We start from the raw sequence: 16752 nt of genomic DNA, 5'->3' as shown, positions 1-16752 counted from the left end.
CTTTTGCTGAATGTGTTACTCGAACTGCTGAAAGTTTTTAATTTATGGCGCTCTGATCTTTCCAGGTAAAAAATGGAACCGACAAGGTAGGAGAGACGGAGGCCGAGAGCGAGAAGTTCAGACCGCGGCCTCGGATTTCTTTTGAGATTCAATTTTTCTCTAGGTGATCGCCAACCGCAATGGTTCCAGTGTCTACTCTGCTCTTCACCTTCCCCTTGCCTTTCTCCCCTTCTCTCCCTCCATCCGTTCTCCCGGGTTTCTGGGTCTCCCGGCTTAGCAGCTGACCACTTCCTAAGCACCCGCTGGGAACTCTGTGGGTCTCAGCCCCAGCGGACCGCCGGCAGGGGGGCGGGGGGCGGGGCGCGCTGCTCGGCGGCGCAGGCGCACTGGAGCCGCCGCGCCAAACCGCAGCCATGGAGCAGGCACCCCGGGATCCCGAGCGGCAGTTGCAGCCCGCGCCCCTAGAGCCACTGGGCCACCCCGACGCGGGCCTGCAGGCCGCGGTCAGTGAGGAAGCGGAAGGGGCCCGAGACGAGGGCTCCGGGGAGGGCACGGTGAGGAGAAGGGGCGGCAGAGGCCACGGGGCCTGGTGTCGGGGCCTAGCGGGCCGAGCTGGGCTGGGCTGGCGGGGGCCGGTGGGCTCGGCCGGGAAGGCCCCGCGGTGAGGGGACAGCAGGGTGGAGGGGCCTGGCCACAGGTGCAGTGAGCGGGAGGCTCGGTGGAAAAAAGGGGTTTGGGGGAGGGGCGAGCGCCTGGCGCTGCGGGACCAAAGGAAGGGCCGAGAGGGCGGTGGCGCGGGGAGCGGAGGGGATGTGTGGGTGCGGTCCCGCGGGCGGGGAGGTCGGAGCCCGGGACCCGCCGGACTGGAGCAGGTGCGGTGTTCAGAGGTCCGGGGGACCTGGAGGTTTGGACCAGAAGAGGAACACTGTTGTTCCTGGCATCCTGGTGAAGGGTTGTGCAGAGGCGATGGCCGAACCGAGGCGTCGTGGAGAGTGGGCAGCGGTGCTGGAGAAGGAAGGGAATGTGGGCCTTGAAGAACAAGTTGGGGGTTCAAAAGGGTGGTTGGCTTGGTGCCACCATCAGGAAATTGAAGAAAGTGTCGGATTCAAGAAAAGGTACAAATAAAAAAAATTAAACTCCGTATTTGTCTGCAGTTTCTTCACTTGGAGGCAGTGCCATATTTCCCAGTTGAGTGAGGTTTGTCATCTATATCCCATGTACCTGCTTTGTGAAGCCCCTGCTTTGTGAAGCCCCTGCTTTGTGAAGCCCCTTAGTGATTTTCATTGAGGAGAGGAGAAAATGCATCCTTTTATATGTGTAATTGCTTTCATTCCAAAGTGTTTTCACGCATAATGCAAGATAGGTAGACCGGGCTAAATCGAAGCATTTCAGAAACCAGCACTCCACATGACACCATTCTCTCCAACAGTGTGCATTGATCATCCATTTTGCTTCCTTTTTTCTGGAACAGGTGTTAGTGCTAATATAAAACTGCCCATTCTTACGGTATACGGATAAAGAAAAGTTAAGGTTGTTTGCTGAATGTAACTAGAAAGCCTTTATTTAAAGTTTAGAGACCAGATAACCAGGAACTTCATACACAGTAGTTGAAGGTTTCGCCTTAGGGAAGTGTGGAGATACATAGGGTAGCATAAAGACTTTTTGGGGTGAGTTTTAAGTTTTTCATTTAATTTTTTCCAAAATGTAGAATTATTTGTGGAAAGGTCAGGATCTCATATTAAATGTGAAGAAGTGTGTGTATTCTTAGTTCATAAATTTGGCTCTTATGATTTGCTCTTTATGCAGGTTTCCATCTGTGACTTAGGTTTTGTGTTCCTTTTTAAAAAAAACTTTTATTGTGAAGTATGTCATCACTAAAGAATAAATAATTATCTCACAAAATAATTGAAGCACTCATATGTTCTCCTGGGTTACAGCTCACTCCCTCCACCACAGAGGTAACCTGTATTCTGCATTTTGTTTTAACAGTTCTTTTGCTTTTCTTATAATTTTACCATATGTATCCCTAAACAACATGTTGTTTTACTTGATTTTGAAATTTACATAAGTGATATAATTTTACTTCCTCTCTTAGCTCAGTATGTTTTTGGGATTCATGCAAACTGTGGCTTAATTCATTTATATTCACGACTCTATAGGCTACCATTTTATAGATATTCTACAGTTGATTTCTTCTTGTGTTTACAGACATTGGGGTTATTACAAGATTCTTGCTTATTTCTAAAAAAATAACTATCATTAACTTCTTCCATATCTTTTGGTACAAATGTCTAATACAAATTTAGGTGTGGGGTTGCTGGATTGTAGGGTATTGGCACATTGAATCCTAGTAGGTGGTGCCAAATTGCTTTCCAAAGTGATTTTACCAACTTATTTTCCCATCAGCAGTGCCTGATGCTTTCTGTCTGTATCAACACTTAATATTTTCAGACCTTAAAATATTTGCCAATCTCTTGGGTATATGTTAAAGCAATTTTAGATTGTTTCAAAAGGCAAGGATCATATCTTTTGTTGACAACAACATCATGAATTTAATTTTGATTTGATTATGACGATAAAAATTTTCGTGGGGCACCTGGCTGGCTCATCGGTAGATTGTGCGACTCTTGATCTCATGAATGTAAGTTTGAGCCCCATGTTGGATGTAGAGACTACTTAAAAAAAAAAATCTTTAAAAAAAATTGGTTTTTTGGTAATTTTTTTGTGAAGATAATTAACTAATATGAAGTCACAGCTATAGTATAAACTCCATTTATCTTAATTTAAAAGTAATTATAAGTACCTCATTAAAAAACCTATATATATTCAGTTTAAGATATTTGAAATCCCAAAGATGCTATCATATAGTAAAAGTTGTATTACCTGACATTTTAGGAAAATGTTTGTAAATGTACCATTCACCAGTGACCAAACTTACGGGGTTTCCTAAAGCAGCTCTTTAATTTTGTGATTCTAGAGACACAAGCCATTTGGACAATTATTTTCAGTATCAATTATTTCAGAATCAGTCGTTTAAACATATACATTCACATGTACTCTGTACATTGTCCCCTCCCTGCCAAAAGCCCCAAGCCTGCCCTTTGAGGGCCATCTACTCCCTTTCCCTCTTTTTTCTTTTCTTTATAAGTAATCTCCACACCCATCGTGGGGCTCGAACTCATGACCCCGAGATCAAGAGTCATTGTATGCTGTACCAACTGAGCCAGCCAGGACCCCTACCTTTCCCTCTTTCTATCCCCTCTTCTTCTCCAGTCCATTTTCAATTGAGACATATTGCAGTAACGATAACCACTTAGTTAACTGTTATTGATAGGAATGTGGTCTGAGCAGAAAGGTAAGTTAGATTTATTGTTTGTGGGTGCTATGCACAGTAAGTTCTGCTTTTCATTTAATTCTGTAAATTACCCCCAAAAGACGGATAAAGATGGGGTTCAGAGAGAAGTAATTTCGCCAAGCTCACAGGCTAGTCAGTGGTATGGCTGGGATTTGAGCCCAGGTCCTCCTGGCTTTGAAATCAATGCTGTTTGCAGTAAGCCATGCTGCTTCATTAAAAAAAAAAAAAAAAAAATTAAAAATAGACTTGTTAATTGCTCCAATACTGTATTTAAGTTTTTTAGTTTAAGTTGCAATTTTAAGAAGAAAAGAAAGTATTAAAAATGTGTTGATTTATCAAGCAGCTTTTCACCACAAAAATATCTAGCAGATGGAGTGTAGAGATGCAGAAAGCTTGCCTCATCATCCTTATTTTTGACTGCAGATTTGGGCTGAGAGTAATTTGTACCATTTGCCTTACACCTAGGGGTAATAGAAGCAAGCAGTGACTGAGTCTCAGATCTTTGGTTTTAAACATCATTAATCAGGATTCTTTAAATTCTGCTATCAGCTCTTCTGTGGTCTCTTATTTTTCTTTCTGTGAGTCTTCAATTCTTTTCCATTGTTTGATGAGAAGTCTCCTTTTTTTTTTCTTTCATACTTCTTCCCCAAGAGGGAAGAGTGCATTCTTCTTCTTCTTTTTTTTTTTTTTAAAGTGTCAGTTCTATTTAAAATAATTTAGAAAATGGAAAAAATGAGAGAGGACTCCAATCCCCAAGAAGGTAGCAATTAGTCCTGGCGCAAGAGAGATGAAATAGCAAGGGAATGGAAGCAAGATAACTTTTTAGGCTGGAAAATTCCATTGAGTTTAGTTAAGTGTTTGTCCAGAGAAAAATCATGGCCTGAGGGAGTCATGAGTGATTTTTCAGGGAGCGCACTCTAGGCCTGGGAGTACTGGTGGGGGCAAAGAGTTCTTGTGCAACTGGTGCTTACTGGTTGGCAATCGGTGTACCCCGTGACACCTTTACTGATAGGCAGCGGAGAACTGAGCGGAGTAGGCTGGGGCTGTGGGCAAGGTTTGAGCCTTGTGTGGGTGAATAACATGAAAAAGGTAAAGAAAATGTAGTTAAAGAATGTATCAGTTTAGTAGCAGGTGATTAAATCACATTCAAGAACTTTTTCCTCATTTTTCTACCTCAGCTCTGAGTTTTTCAAAGGTGACTCACAGTACAAAATACATTTTCTACAACCTAATCAGCATACATATCCTTTTATACATAAGTGTTGTTCCAAGAGGCAATACTTAATCATTACTTCATGCAGTATTCTCTGACATTCTTCTATTTATTATTAAAAAGAAATAAATATTGATCACAAATCACCAAATTGATTTCATGAACCATGAATGTGTTGTGACTCAGTCTGAAAAATATTTTATTTTAAATAAAAATTAATGTTTTCTGGGGCACCTGGTGGCTCTAAGTGTCTGCCTTTGGCTCAGGTCATGATCTCTGGGTCCTGGGATCGAGCCCCGTGTTGGGCTCCCTGCTCAGCGGGAAGCCTGCTTCTCCCTCTCCCACTCCGCCTGCTTGTGTTCCCTCTCTGGCTGTCTCTCTCTCTGTCAGATAAATAAAATCTTTAAAAAAAAACTTGATTGTTTTCTGAATCACTGTGCTGTTTTTAAAATATATATATTTTTATAGATAAAAAGCACAAGAAAACAGGTCATATAACTTTTTCTTATTTATAACTGAAGTAAGCTTCACTCATAGGCCTAAGTAAATACATTATTTTTAACATAATACCTGCTACTTTTGGCCATTGTAGACGTATCTCCTAAGGAAAGTAAATTCTTTGGGTAGTTCTTAAACTTCAGATCTTTGACCTATTTCAGTAACACAGAAGCATCAAACGTAGAAAAAAAAGATTGTAAGGAAGTACACCAACAGTAGTATATTAACAGTGGTTAGTGCTGGGTTGTGGGATACAGGTGATTTATATTCACTTAATTTTACTTATATTTTTCAATTTTTATACATCAAGCTTGTGTTATTTTCATAATTAAAAAAAAACCTTGAAGTTACAAGTAATAGGGAATACTTGAGCTCCTGTTATACACCGGGCAACTTTTAGAACTCTACCTGCATTAACTCATTAAATGTTTCTGATAACATTCTGAGGTTAAGTACTCCAATTCCCGTTTTACAGATGAGGAAACTGAGGCAGAGAGATTAAAAAATTTGCCCAGAGTTAACATAGCCAATCTGTGGCAGAGATGGAATTCAGATTATGGCAAACTGGTTTTTAATCAGAGAATGAATTGATCCTTGGCTCTTCTAATTACAAACTTTTATTTTTTCCTGATTTCCAGTTATTTTATATTTTCCTGCTTACCTGCTTGGCCTCATGTTAAACTGATCACTGATTTCTTTTGACTTCAGTTTATTTGTATTTGTGTTTGCCCCATGTTATAATTTTTATGCCTTGTGTTATGTTTTAAGTCTTTCTCTTGTTTACTATAGGGAATTTAAAACATTTGCATTATCCTAACTGGCTTTATTTTTAGTTGATTTTCTTCTGTGAGGTTTTATACTTTCTTATTCTGGTTTCTATTTTTGCGTTTTCCTTTGTGGGCGATAATTTCTTTGGTTTTATCCTCTAATGATTTGGAAGGCATGTATCTTTCTTGTTTTCTTCCCCCAAACATAACTGAAACAAAAATTATTTATGTAATTATGACTATTTAAGAATTTTTTGAAATAATCTCATTTATAGAAATGATATCAAATTTATAAGCAAGGGCAGTATGAAGATACTTTTTCCCATGAACTATTTGAGAGTTGAACTGCCATCATGATATTCCCTCATCTCATTTCCAGAACTTTCAGTGTGAGGGGTTCCTGGCTGGCTCAGTCAGTAGAGCCTGCAACTCTTGATTTTGGGGTCATGAGTTTGAACCCCACGTTGGGCGTAGAGATTACTTAAAAACTTTTCAGTATTTAGGGGCAAACAAGGACATTGTCCTATGTAGCCACAGTACTACCATCAAAATCAGGAAAATAACATTGATAAATGACTACTATCTCATCCTCAAACTTTGTTTAAATTTTGCCAGTTGCACCAGTAGTGTTCTTCAGAGCAAAATGATCCAGTCCAGATGCATGTATTTCATTTAATTGTACCATCTCTTTAGTCTCCTTCAATCTGAAAGTTTCTCAGTCTTTACTTTGGTAACTTTGACCCTTTTGAAGATTAGAAACCAGTTATTTTGTAGAATGCCCCTCAATTTGGGTTTGCTTATATTTCCTTATGACTAAATTGAGGTTATGCATCTTTGGCAGAAATTGCCACTGAAGTGATGCTATCTATGTTCTAGTTGCATCTTAACAGTTCACATGTGATTTGTGTTTGCCCGATACTTGGGAATCATATTTTCTGCCAGTCTTCAATATCAGGTAACTTTTTTCCCTTTTGTAATTAATATTTTGTGGGACATACTTTGAAATTGAAAGTATCTTGCTCCTCATCAGACTTTCTATTTGTGTTTTCCGTATGGACTCATGGATTTTATTTTATTTTTTTAAAGATTTTATTTATTTATTTGACGGAGACAGCGAGAGAGGGAACACAAGCAGGGGGAGTGGGAGAGGGAGAAGCAGGCTTCCCATGGAGCAGGGAGCCCGATGCGGGGCTCGATCCCAGGACCTTGGGATCATGACCTGAGCCGAAGGCAGACGCCCAGCGACTGAGCCACCCATGTGCTCACTCATGGATTTTATTTTAAACAACTTTATTTTTTTTTCCTTTCCCCCCCTTTTTTTTATTATTAACATATAATGCATTATTTGTTTCAGGGGTACAGGTCTGTGATTCATCAGTCTTACACAATACGCAGCACTCACCCAACATATATCCTCCCCAATGTCCACTCAGCTACCCCATCCTTCCTACCCCCCTCCACTCCAGCAACCCTCAGTTTGTTTCCTGAGATTGAGTCTCTTATGGTTTGTCTCCCTCTCTGGTTTCGTCTTGTTTCATGTTTTCCTCTCTTCCCCTATGATCCTCTGCCTTGTTTCTCAAATTCTACATATCAGTGAGATCATATGATAATTGTCTTTCTCTAACTGACTTATTTTGCTTAGCATAATACTCTCTAGTTCCATCCACATCATTGCAAATGACAAGATTTCATTTTTTCTGATGGCTGCATAATATTCCATTGTATATATATATACCACATCTTCTTTATCCACTCATCTGTTGATGGACATCTGGGCTTTTTCTATAGTTTGGCTATTGTGGACATTGCTGCTATAAACATTGGGGTGCAGGTGCCCCTTCGGATCACTACATTTGTATCTTTGGGGTACATATCCAGTAGTGCAGTTGCTGGGTTGTAGGGTAGCTCTATTTTCAACTTTTTGAGGAACCTCCATACTGTTTTCCAGAGTGGCTGCACCAGCTTGCATTCCCACCAACAGTGTAGGAGGGTTCCCCTTTCTCCACATCCTTACCGACATCTGTTGTTTCCTGACTTGTTAAGGTTAGCCGTTCTAATTGGTGTGAGGTGGTATCCTCATTGTGGTTTTGATTCGTATGTCCCTGATGCCAAGTATGTTGAGCATTTTTTCATGTGTCTTTTGGCCATTTGTGTATCTTTGGAGAAATGTCTGTTCATGTCTTCTGCCTGTTTCTTGATTGGATTATTTGTTCTTTGGATGTTGAGTTTGATAAGTTCTGATAAGTTTGATAGATTTTGGATACTAACCCTTTATCTGATATGTCATTTACAAATATCTTCTCCCATTCTGTTAGTTGTCTTTTGGTTTGGTAGACTGTTTCCTTTCCTTGCTTATCTTGATGAAGTCCCAGTAGTTCATTTTTTGCTCTTGCTTCCCTTGCCTTTGGCAGTTTGTCTACGAAGAAGTTGCTGAGGTCGAAGAGGTTGCTGCCTGTGTTCTCCTTAAGGATTTTGATGGATTCCTGTCTCACATTTAGGTCTTTCATCCATGTGAAGTCTATTTTTGTGTGTGGTGTAAGGAAACAGTCCAGTTTCATTCTTCTGCATGTGGGTGTCCAATTTTCCCAACACCATTTGTCGAAGAGACTGTCTTTTTTCCATTGGATATTCTTTCCTGCTAGGTTGAAGATTAGTTGACCATAGAGTTGAGGGTCCATTTCTGAGTTCTCTGTTCTGTTCCATTGATCTATGTGCCTGTTTTTGTGCCAGTACCATACTGTCTTGATGATGACAGCTTTGTACTAGAACCTGAAGTCCGGGATTGTGATGTCACCAGCTTTGGTTTTCCTTTTCAACATTCCTCTGGCTATTTGGGGTCTTTTCTGGTTCCATACAAATTTTAGGATTATTTGTTCCATTTCTTTGAAAAAAATTTTAGGCTGGAAAATTCCATTGAGTTGATAGTTAAGTGTTTGTCCAGAGAAAAATCATGGCCTGAGGGAGTCATGAGTGATTTTTCAGGGAGCGCACTCTAGGCCTGGGAGTACTGGTGGGGGCAAAGTATTTTGGTATTTTGATAGGGATTGCATTAAATGTGTAGATTGCTCTAGGTAGTGTAGACATTTTCACAGTATTTGTTCTTCCAATCCATGAGCATGGAACGTTTTTCCATTTCTTTGTGTCTTCCTCAATTTCGTTCATGAGTCTTCTGTAGTTTTCTGAGTATGGATTCTTTGCCTCTTTGGTTAGGTTTGTTCCTAGGTATCTAATGGTTTTGGGTGCAGTTGTAAATGGGATTGACTTCTTAATTTCTCTTTCTTCTGTCTCATTTTTGGTGTATAGAAATGCAACTGATTTCTGTGCATCGATTTTTATATCCTGCCACTTTACTGAATTCCTGTATGAGTTCTAGCAGTTTCGGAGTGGAGTCTTTTGGGTTTTCCACATAAAGTATCATATCTGCGAAGAGTGAGAGTTTGACTTCTTTGCCATTTCAGATGCCTTTTGTTGTCTGATTGCCCTGGCTAGGACTTCTAGTACTGTGTTGAACAGCATTGGTGATGGTGGACATTCCTTCCGTATTCCTGATCGTAGGGGAAAAGATCTCAGTTTTTCCCCATTGAGAATGATATTCTCTGTGGGTTTTTCATAAATGGCTTTTATGATATTGAGGTATGTACCCTCTATCCCTACACTGTGAAGAGTTTTGATCAAGAAAGGATGCTGTACTTTGTCAAATGCTTTTTCTGCATCTATTGAGAGGATCATATGGTTCTTGTCCTTTCTTTTATTAATGGAGTGTATCACATTGATTGATTTGCAGATGGTGAACCAACCTTGAAGCCCAGAAATAAACCCCACTTGGTCATGGTGAATAATCCTTTTAATGTACTGTTGGATCCTATTGGCTAGTATTTTGGTGAGAATTTTTGCATCCATGTTCATCAGGGATATTGGTCTGTAATTCTCCTTTTTGGTGGAGTCTTTAGCCTCATAAAATGAGTTTGGAAGTTTTCCTTCCGTTTCTATTTTTTGGAACAGTTTCAGAATGGGTATTAATTCTTCTTAAATGTTTCATAGAATTCTCCTGGGAAGCCATCTGGCCCTGGGCTCTTGTTTGTTGGGAGATATTTGATTACTGCTTCAATTTCCTTGCTTGTTATGGGTCTGTTCAGGTTTTCAAGTTCTTCCTTGTTCAGTTTTCGTAGTTTATCCGTCTCTAGGAATGCATCCATTTCTTCCATATTGTCTAATTTGTTGGCATAAACAACTTTATTAAGGTATAATTTATATACCATAAAATTCAATCTAATTCAATAATTTTTAGTAAAATTACAGAGTTATGCAACCATCACCACAATCCACTTTTAGAACGTTCCTGTCATCCCCCCAAATTCCTGCTGAGCGGGGAGCCCAATTCAATTCCAGAACCCCAAGATCATGACCTGAGCTGAAGTCATGTTTAACTGACTGAGCCACCCAGGAGCCCCAGGTGCCTCTCTCTCTCTCTCTCTTTTTTTTTTTAAAGATTTTATTTATTTATTTGACAGAGACATAGCGAGAGAGGGAACACCCAGCAGGGGGAGTAGGAGAGGGAGCAGCAGGCTTCCCCGCGGACCAGGGAGCCCGATGTGGGGCTCTATCCCAGCACCCTGGGATCACGACCTGAGCCGAAGGCAGATGCTTAAGGACTGAGCCATCCAGACGCCCCTCTTTTTATGGTGTCTTTTGAATAGTAAAAGGTTTTAATTTTGATGAGATCTGGTATATCACTTTTCTCTTTTATGGATTATGCTTTTGGTATTATATCTAAGAACTCTTTGCATATCCTAAGATCACAAAGATTTTTCTCCTATGTTTTTTTCTAGAAATTTCAGTCAGCTCTATATCTAGGCCATTTTGAGTTAATTTCTGTCTGTGGTGTGAGTAAAGGGTCTGAATCTTTTTTGGGGGGGGGGTGTGAACATTTAGTGGTTTCAGCACCATATGTTGAAAAGACTCTCCATTCTCTATTGATTTGCCTTGGTCTGTTTTTTAAAATCAGTTGACCTAAAAAAAAGAAAAAAATCAGTTGACCTTAAATGTAAGGGTTTATCTCTGGATTCTCAGTTCTCTTCCATTGATCTTTCTTCCTTCTGTCAATACGACACTTTCTTGATTACTTTCACTTTTTAGTAAGTTTTGAAACTGGATCCTACAACTTGTTCAAAATTCTTTTGGCTATTCTAGGCCCTTTGTATTTCCATATAAAATTTAGGAATAGTTTATCAGTTTCTATAAAAAATCCTGGACCTAAGTATTTTTGAAGGAACAGTATGTTAATATGTTTAGATATTTTCAAGCATGCCCTATTCATGATGCTCCTTTGTCATTTGGAATTTATTGTGGAGTCTAAGGCAGATTTGATATTTATTCTTTTGTAGGGGTCTTAGTTCTTATTTTCCTGCCTTAATCTTGTTGGGATGTTAAAATTTTCTAGTTCATTATACATAGACCACATGCCTTTCAGTTTGAAGGCTTAGAACTTTTTTCCAGGCCAGGAAAGATTTGTTTGCTTGTTTCTTTTTCTTTTAAATTATACAGATAGTTATTATTTCTGTTTTTCTAATTTCTTCTTTGAGGACTAACATTGTTTAAATGTTGGTTCTTTGGGTTTTTTAAGATCATATTTCATCATTTTTACCCTCTTTTGGGTACCTTTTTTTCCTCAGCCTTCTGCGGAAGCTTTGCAACTATGTCATGTTCTTACTGATTTGAATTCTTGCAATGTCAGTTTTACTGCCCAAATATATTTTATTTTTCTTTCTTTGCATTGTTTCTTTTCCAGTTAGCTCCGTGTTCATCTCAATTGGCCTGTTTTTTGTTGCTGTTGTTGTTGGCCTGTTTTATCTTTTTCCTATAATTTTCAGTATAACAATAAATAATATATTTTCTTTAGTATGTGATTTAAATAAGATTAACTAAATAAGTCAAATGCCGTAAACACTAACTCTTCATCTGTAATCCTAAAGGTTATATTACGGTTAGCTTTCATTTTGTTTTTAGTCTTTTTTTTTTTTTTAAAGATTTTATTTATTTATTTGAGAGAGAGAGAATGAGAGACAGCATGAGAGGGAGGAGGATCAGAGGGAGAAGCAGACTCCCTGCTGAGCAGGGAGCCCGATGCGGGACTTGATCCCAGAACTCCAGGATCATGACCTGAGCCAAAGGCAGTTGCCTAACCAACTGAGCCACCCAGGCACCCCTCATTTTGTTTTTAGTCTTAAAGAACATCAGTATGTGGGCTGAGAATTCTTCATGCAAGCAGTGAACTCCTGAAGTGTCAGGCACCATGTTTCTTTTTTTTTTTAGGCACCATGTGTCATCTGTCTTTCCATCCCTAATGACTGGCATGGTAGATACCCAAGACATATTTATTGAATTAATAGTTTCTTATTGTTCCTTTTATCACTCTTACCTGCTTTACTGTTTTAGTGGTTTGCAAGATTTTTGAAACTTGAAACATTATATTCATTTTCATTTTTCGAGTTGGAAATAATTTCATTAGCCTTTTAAATATGTCTATCTTCTACATTTATTTAGTCTTAGGGAGTTAGTCTTAAGTCAGGTAGAAAGTAATGATTCACACATCAAACGTCTACATTCGGGATGTTACTCCTTTAGGTCCGAGTATAGCATCACTCTTTAATGATATTCTTTACTCTGATGAGAAGTCGACTTTGAATACATCTAAACTATCCTGTCTCTCTTTGAAACATGTCCCTGGGCTCATCTTCCAGTCAAGTCAGTCCATCTCTAAATTTGTTCACTGTATCCTTTTAACAATTGTGCTTCCAGTTGAGTTTCTTGGCACTCTGTGTTTTACTGAGAGGATAAGCAATTTTATATCATTTTCCAAGTCCTTCTGGTGTTATTGTTGTGTTCCTGTTTTCATTCTTTAGTTTTTATGGTAGCTGATTTTATTCTTTTTTTTTCCTTCTGTGTAATTGGATGGTATGAGGGTAAATTCATGACTCAGATGCATTATCTTTTTGGCTGGGGAGCTAATTTGTTTTATTAGTCATGTGTTTCCAGTATTGGAGGTATTTTTCACTGGAGTAGATGCTGATAAATCAAAGTGTTTGACTATGGGCCCAAATTAGGAATTATATATATATATATATATATATATCTCAACCAATGAGGGTTTCATAATCCTGATGTTGGGTGGTTTGTGCTTATATAATTTCTTTTTTTCCCTTTTTTTAAATTTTATTATGTTATGTTAATCACCATACATTACATCATTAGTTTTTTCTGTAGTGTTCCATGACTTGTTATTTGCGTAAAACACCCAGTGCTCCATGCAGTACGTGCCCTCTTAAATACCCATCACCAGGCTAACCCATCCCCCACCCTCCTCCCCTCTAGAACCCTCAGTTTGTTTCTCAGTGTCCATAGTCTCTCATGGTTCGTCTCCCCCTCCGATTTCCCCCCCTTCATTTTTCCCTTCCTACTATCTTCTTCTTTTTTTAACATATAATGTATTATTTGTTTCAGAGGTACAGGTCTGCGATTTATCCGTCTTACACAATTCACGGTGCTTACCATAGCACATACCCTCCCCAATGTCTATCACCCAGCCACCCCATCCCTTCCACCCCCCACCACTCCAGCAACCCTCAGTTTGTTTCCTGAGATTAAGAATTCCTCATATCAGTGAGGTCATATGATACATGTCTTTCTCTGATTGACTTATTTCGCTCAGCATGATACCCTGTGTAATTTCTTGAACTTACTTTTGGTTGGAGTATTTCCTTATTTTTTCTCTCAGTAGCTAAACATACAACTTAATACTTGATAAAAATGTCTTTTTTGACAACTGAGTGATTTGTTTTTGTCGACTAATAATTCTATTCCTTTGGGTTAGCTTCTTAGTTCTCTGCCTTTTTATCATCTTTTAGCATTTTTATCTTCTCAGTTTTTCAGCATTTTGGGGGCACTTCCTAAATTTATTCATCATTTAATTTTTTGCCATACCACATAGCTTTTTCTGTCCTCATAGCACATAGGTGTAATTTTCTTTTTTTTTTTTTAAGATTTAAAAAAAATTTATTTGTGAGAGAGCGAGCGAGCACCAGCGGGGGCGGGGGCGGGTGGGGAAGCAGCCGGAAGAAGGAGAAGCAGGTTCCCTGCAGGGAGTCTGATGCGGGACTCGATCCCAGGACTCTGGGATCGTGGCCTGAGCCGAAGGCAGATGCTTAACCGACTGAGCCACCTAGGCATCCCTAATTTTCTGTATAAATCATCACTAGTGGGTTTTACTGTAGTTTTTTATTTCTTGGTGCATCCATCTTTCTACTTTTGTCTCTTGTTAACCTGAAAACAAAGAGCCACAGTGAGAGGCAAACAAGTGTATTTGGCATTAAAGAACTGCAATTTGGGGAATACAGATTCAGTAGAAACCCAAATAGAATCCTGCTTCTAGGGTGAAAGTAAGGGGTTTTTATAAGGAAAAAGAAGGGGGGCCAGGTACACGAGTTAAGAGGAAAAAAGGCTAAACCCTTAGTTATACGTTGTTTTACTGTAGATTCTGTCTTCAGAAAGTCCATAACCTGTGGACTTGTGGGCAGGATGTTTGTTCTCCTGCTGACTTCTCAAGCAGTTACATAAAACATTTGTTTTGCCTAGTCCAAAGGTTTTGGTCTGGTACGAACAGAAACGGATAAGGCAGTTTTTCTGCAGTGGTTGCTTGGCTCCCTTTTGAAATGGCTCCATTCCTGTCAGTTTTTCACACCTTTCTTCGCAAACTGGCCTCAGTTATAATATAGTGCAGTATTTTAATTAAAACCCACCTCTGAACTTTGAGAGAGAGCAAGGGGAAAAAACTCAAAGCACAGCAGTTATCACATGGTCTCACTTTGTCTTCCTCTTTTAGACTTGGAGTTACTTTGGTATTTTTTTTTTTTAAGATTTTATTTATTTACTTATTTGAGAGAGAGAGAAACAGCATGAGAGGGGAGAGGGTCAGAGGGAGAAGAAGGCTCCTCGCCGAGCCAGGAGCCCGACGCGGGACTCGATCCCAGGACTCTGGGATCATGACCTGAGCCGAAGGCAGTTGCCCAACCAACTGAGCCATACAGGCGCCCTACTTTGGTATTTTTAATGGCACACTTTCCACACATACAGACTTTGAACCACCAGTGGTGTGTTTTTTGTTCTTTTTGTTTTTTTAGCATAGACCTGGGGATGTTTTAGCAGGAGCAGAAAGGAGTCTGCTCCTAAACCTTGCTGCTGTCTTACAAGTGGAGCCTGTTAACCACTGCCAAAGCATTTAGGCAAATTTCAAGTTGGATATAATAAAAAAATAAATAAAAATAAATTTGAATATAAGACGACTCCTGTTTTTTTTTTTAATTTAACCTATCTGCTGAAAATCTTGCCTTTTGGCATATGTATAGTATTTTCTTTTTGAGAGACTGAGATTTGACTTTGTTAAAACCAAAAGTTAGATTTTAATATTGAGGATTATTCATCTTTGTATAACATGCTATTAGATTTTTTCTTAGGCATTTTATATTGATTTATTCTTGGTCACTTACACAAAACGTCTATGTTTTAATAATTAAATGTGTCATACATGTTAAAATAGCTTTTGGAAAAGTTTGGTGTGCTACAAAATGCTGCTAGTGAGAGGTATATCATTTGTTGCTGTCATTTAGCAACCCCTAACAACTCAAGGGATAGAAGAAATTTGCTTGTAATATGTACTAACAATGGATAAAAATAGCTGTTTTTTTTTTGAATACTGTCTTAAAAGTTTTGTTGTTGTCATTCTTCTTCCATTTGTTTTTGTCCAGATGACTGAAAATAATTTTTGGTTGAAGAAGATAGAAATTAATGTTTCAGAAGCAGAAAAGCGAACTGGAAGAAATGCCATGAACATGCAAGAAACATATACTGCTTACCTCATTGAAACAAGGTGGGCGATGAGAATTAGAAAACGCTTTGTCTGGTAGCTGTTGATGCAAGTTATGTTACTTAATGGAATTGTTTGTAAGTCATTGTCTTTTTAGATACTGGGTTTTTTTTTTTTTTTTTAGAGAGAGAGAGTGTGCGCATGTGAGTGGGGAGGGGCGGGAGAGGAGAGAGAGAATCCTAAACAGGCTCCACACTCAGCGTGGAGCCCAACATGGGCTCAGTCTCAACCCTGAGATCATGACCTGAGCCGAAATCAAGAGTAAGATGCCCAACCGACTGAGCCACCCAGGCGCCCCTGTTTCTTTACTTTTTAACAGATAAACAGGTGTGTCTTTTACTATAGTACTCTTGGTAGCTATATTTTAATGCACTTGTGTTGGAAGTAGAAGGTTAGTGGAATACTTTTGGGATCTGAAATGTTACTTGACACGTGCTTTGGTGGATATTTTGGAGTTAGGTATAATAATCCCTATGCGATTTTGGGAAAGGAGATCGATTCCCAGGTGTGTATGAAGTGGACTTAGGTAGTAGGATGGTTAGCAGAGAAGTATAGGAGGAGAGGATGCCAGTCTCAATCCTTTCTTTCACAGGAAAGAATGGATTGAGACTAGAACTTTAGACTGGGATAAAATTGAAAAGAGTAAATTGTGGAGTAAGAAATTAAAACTCATCAGAAAAATTGTCTTTTACCTCATAAGGAAAAAGTTAAAGGAATTAGACTGTTTTGTCTAGAGAAAGGCAAGGCAAGACTCTATTTTGCCAGTTATAAACAGTTTATATAAAGGCTATATAGCAACTAGCTCTCTTCTCTCTGTGAGACTGAGCAGAAATGCTTTGAGTTAAAGACATGAGATTTTTTGATAGCCAGTAAAATAAAATAAATAGAACTACCAGATCTAGTTGATAGTTATAACCATGTTTTAATGTGAGTACATTTTTAAGGAAAAAAAATTTTAAACCCTGCATTTTCATAGGTTTACCGGAGTCACTGAGCTTGT

General features: G+C 39.0%; 1 protein-coding gene across 3 annotated transcripts in view; it reads left to right on the top strand.

Annotated features, from left to right (window-relative positions):
* The first annotated feature begins 378 nt into the window (after nucleotides 1-378).
* The window catches only part of SNX4 (sorting nexin 4), a 70398-nt gene continuing 54024 nt past the window's right edge, over nucleotides 379-16752 (top strand). Inside the window, exons 1-2 of one of the 3 annotated variants that reach the window (XM_025875618.2) lie at nucleotides 379-554; nucleotides 15634-15755. In XM_025875618.2, coding sequence (XP_025731403.1) covers nucleotides 414-554; nucleotides 15634-15755 — 263 coding nt within the window. In that variant the 5' untranslated portion in view covers nucleotides 379-413. Of the gene's footprint in view, nucleotides 555-1798; nucleotides 1959-15633; nucleotides 15756-16752 lie in introns of those variants that run through there. The other 2 variants (XM_025875626.2, XM_025875633.2) reach the window with 2 other exon arrangements.

The sequence above is a fragment of the Callorhinus ursinus genome, unplaced genomic scaffold (genome assembly GCF_003265705.2).
Source record: "Callorhinus ursinus isolate GAN/ISIS: 27379988/994484 unplaced genomic scaffold, GSC_fseal_2.0 scaffold1, whole genome shotgun sequence".
Classification (NCBI taxonomy): domain Eukaryota; kingdom Metazoa; phylum Chordata; class Mammalia; order Carnivora; family Otariidae; genus Callorhinus; species Callorhinus ursinus.
Note: the sequence above shows the minus strand (reverse complement) of the source record. Positions and strands in the feature narration are given on the sequence as shown.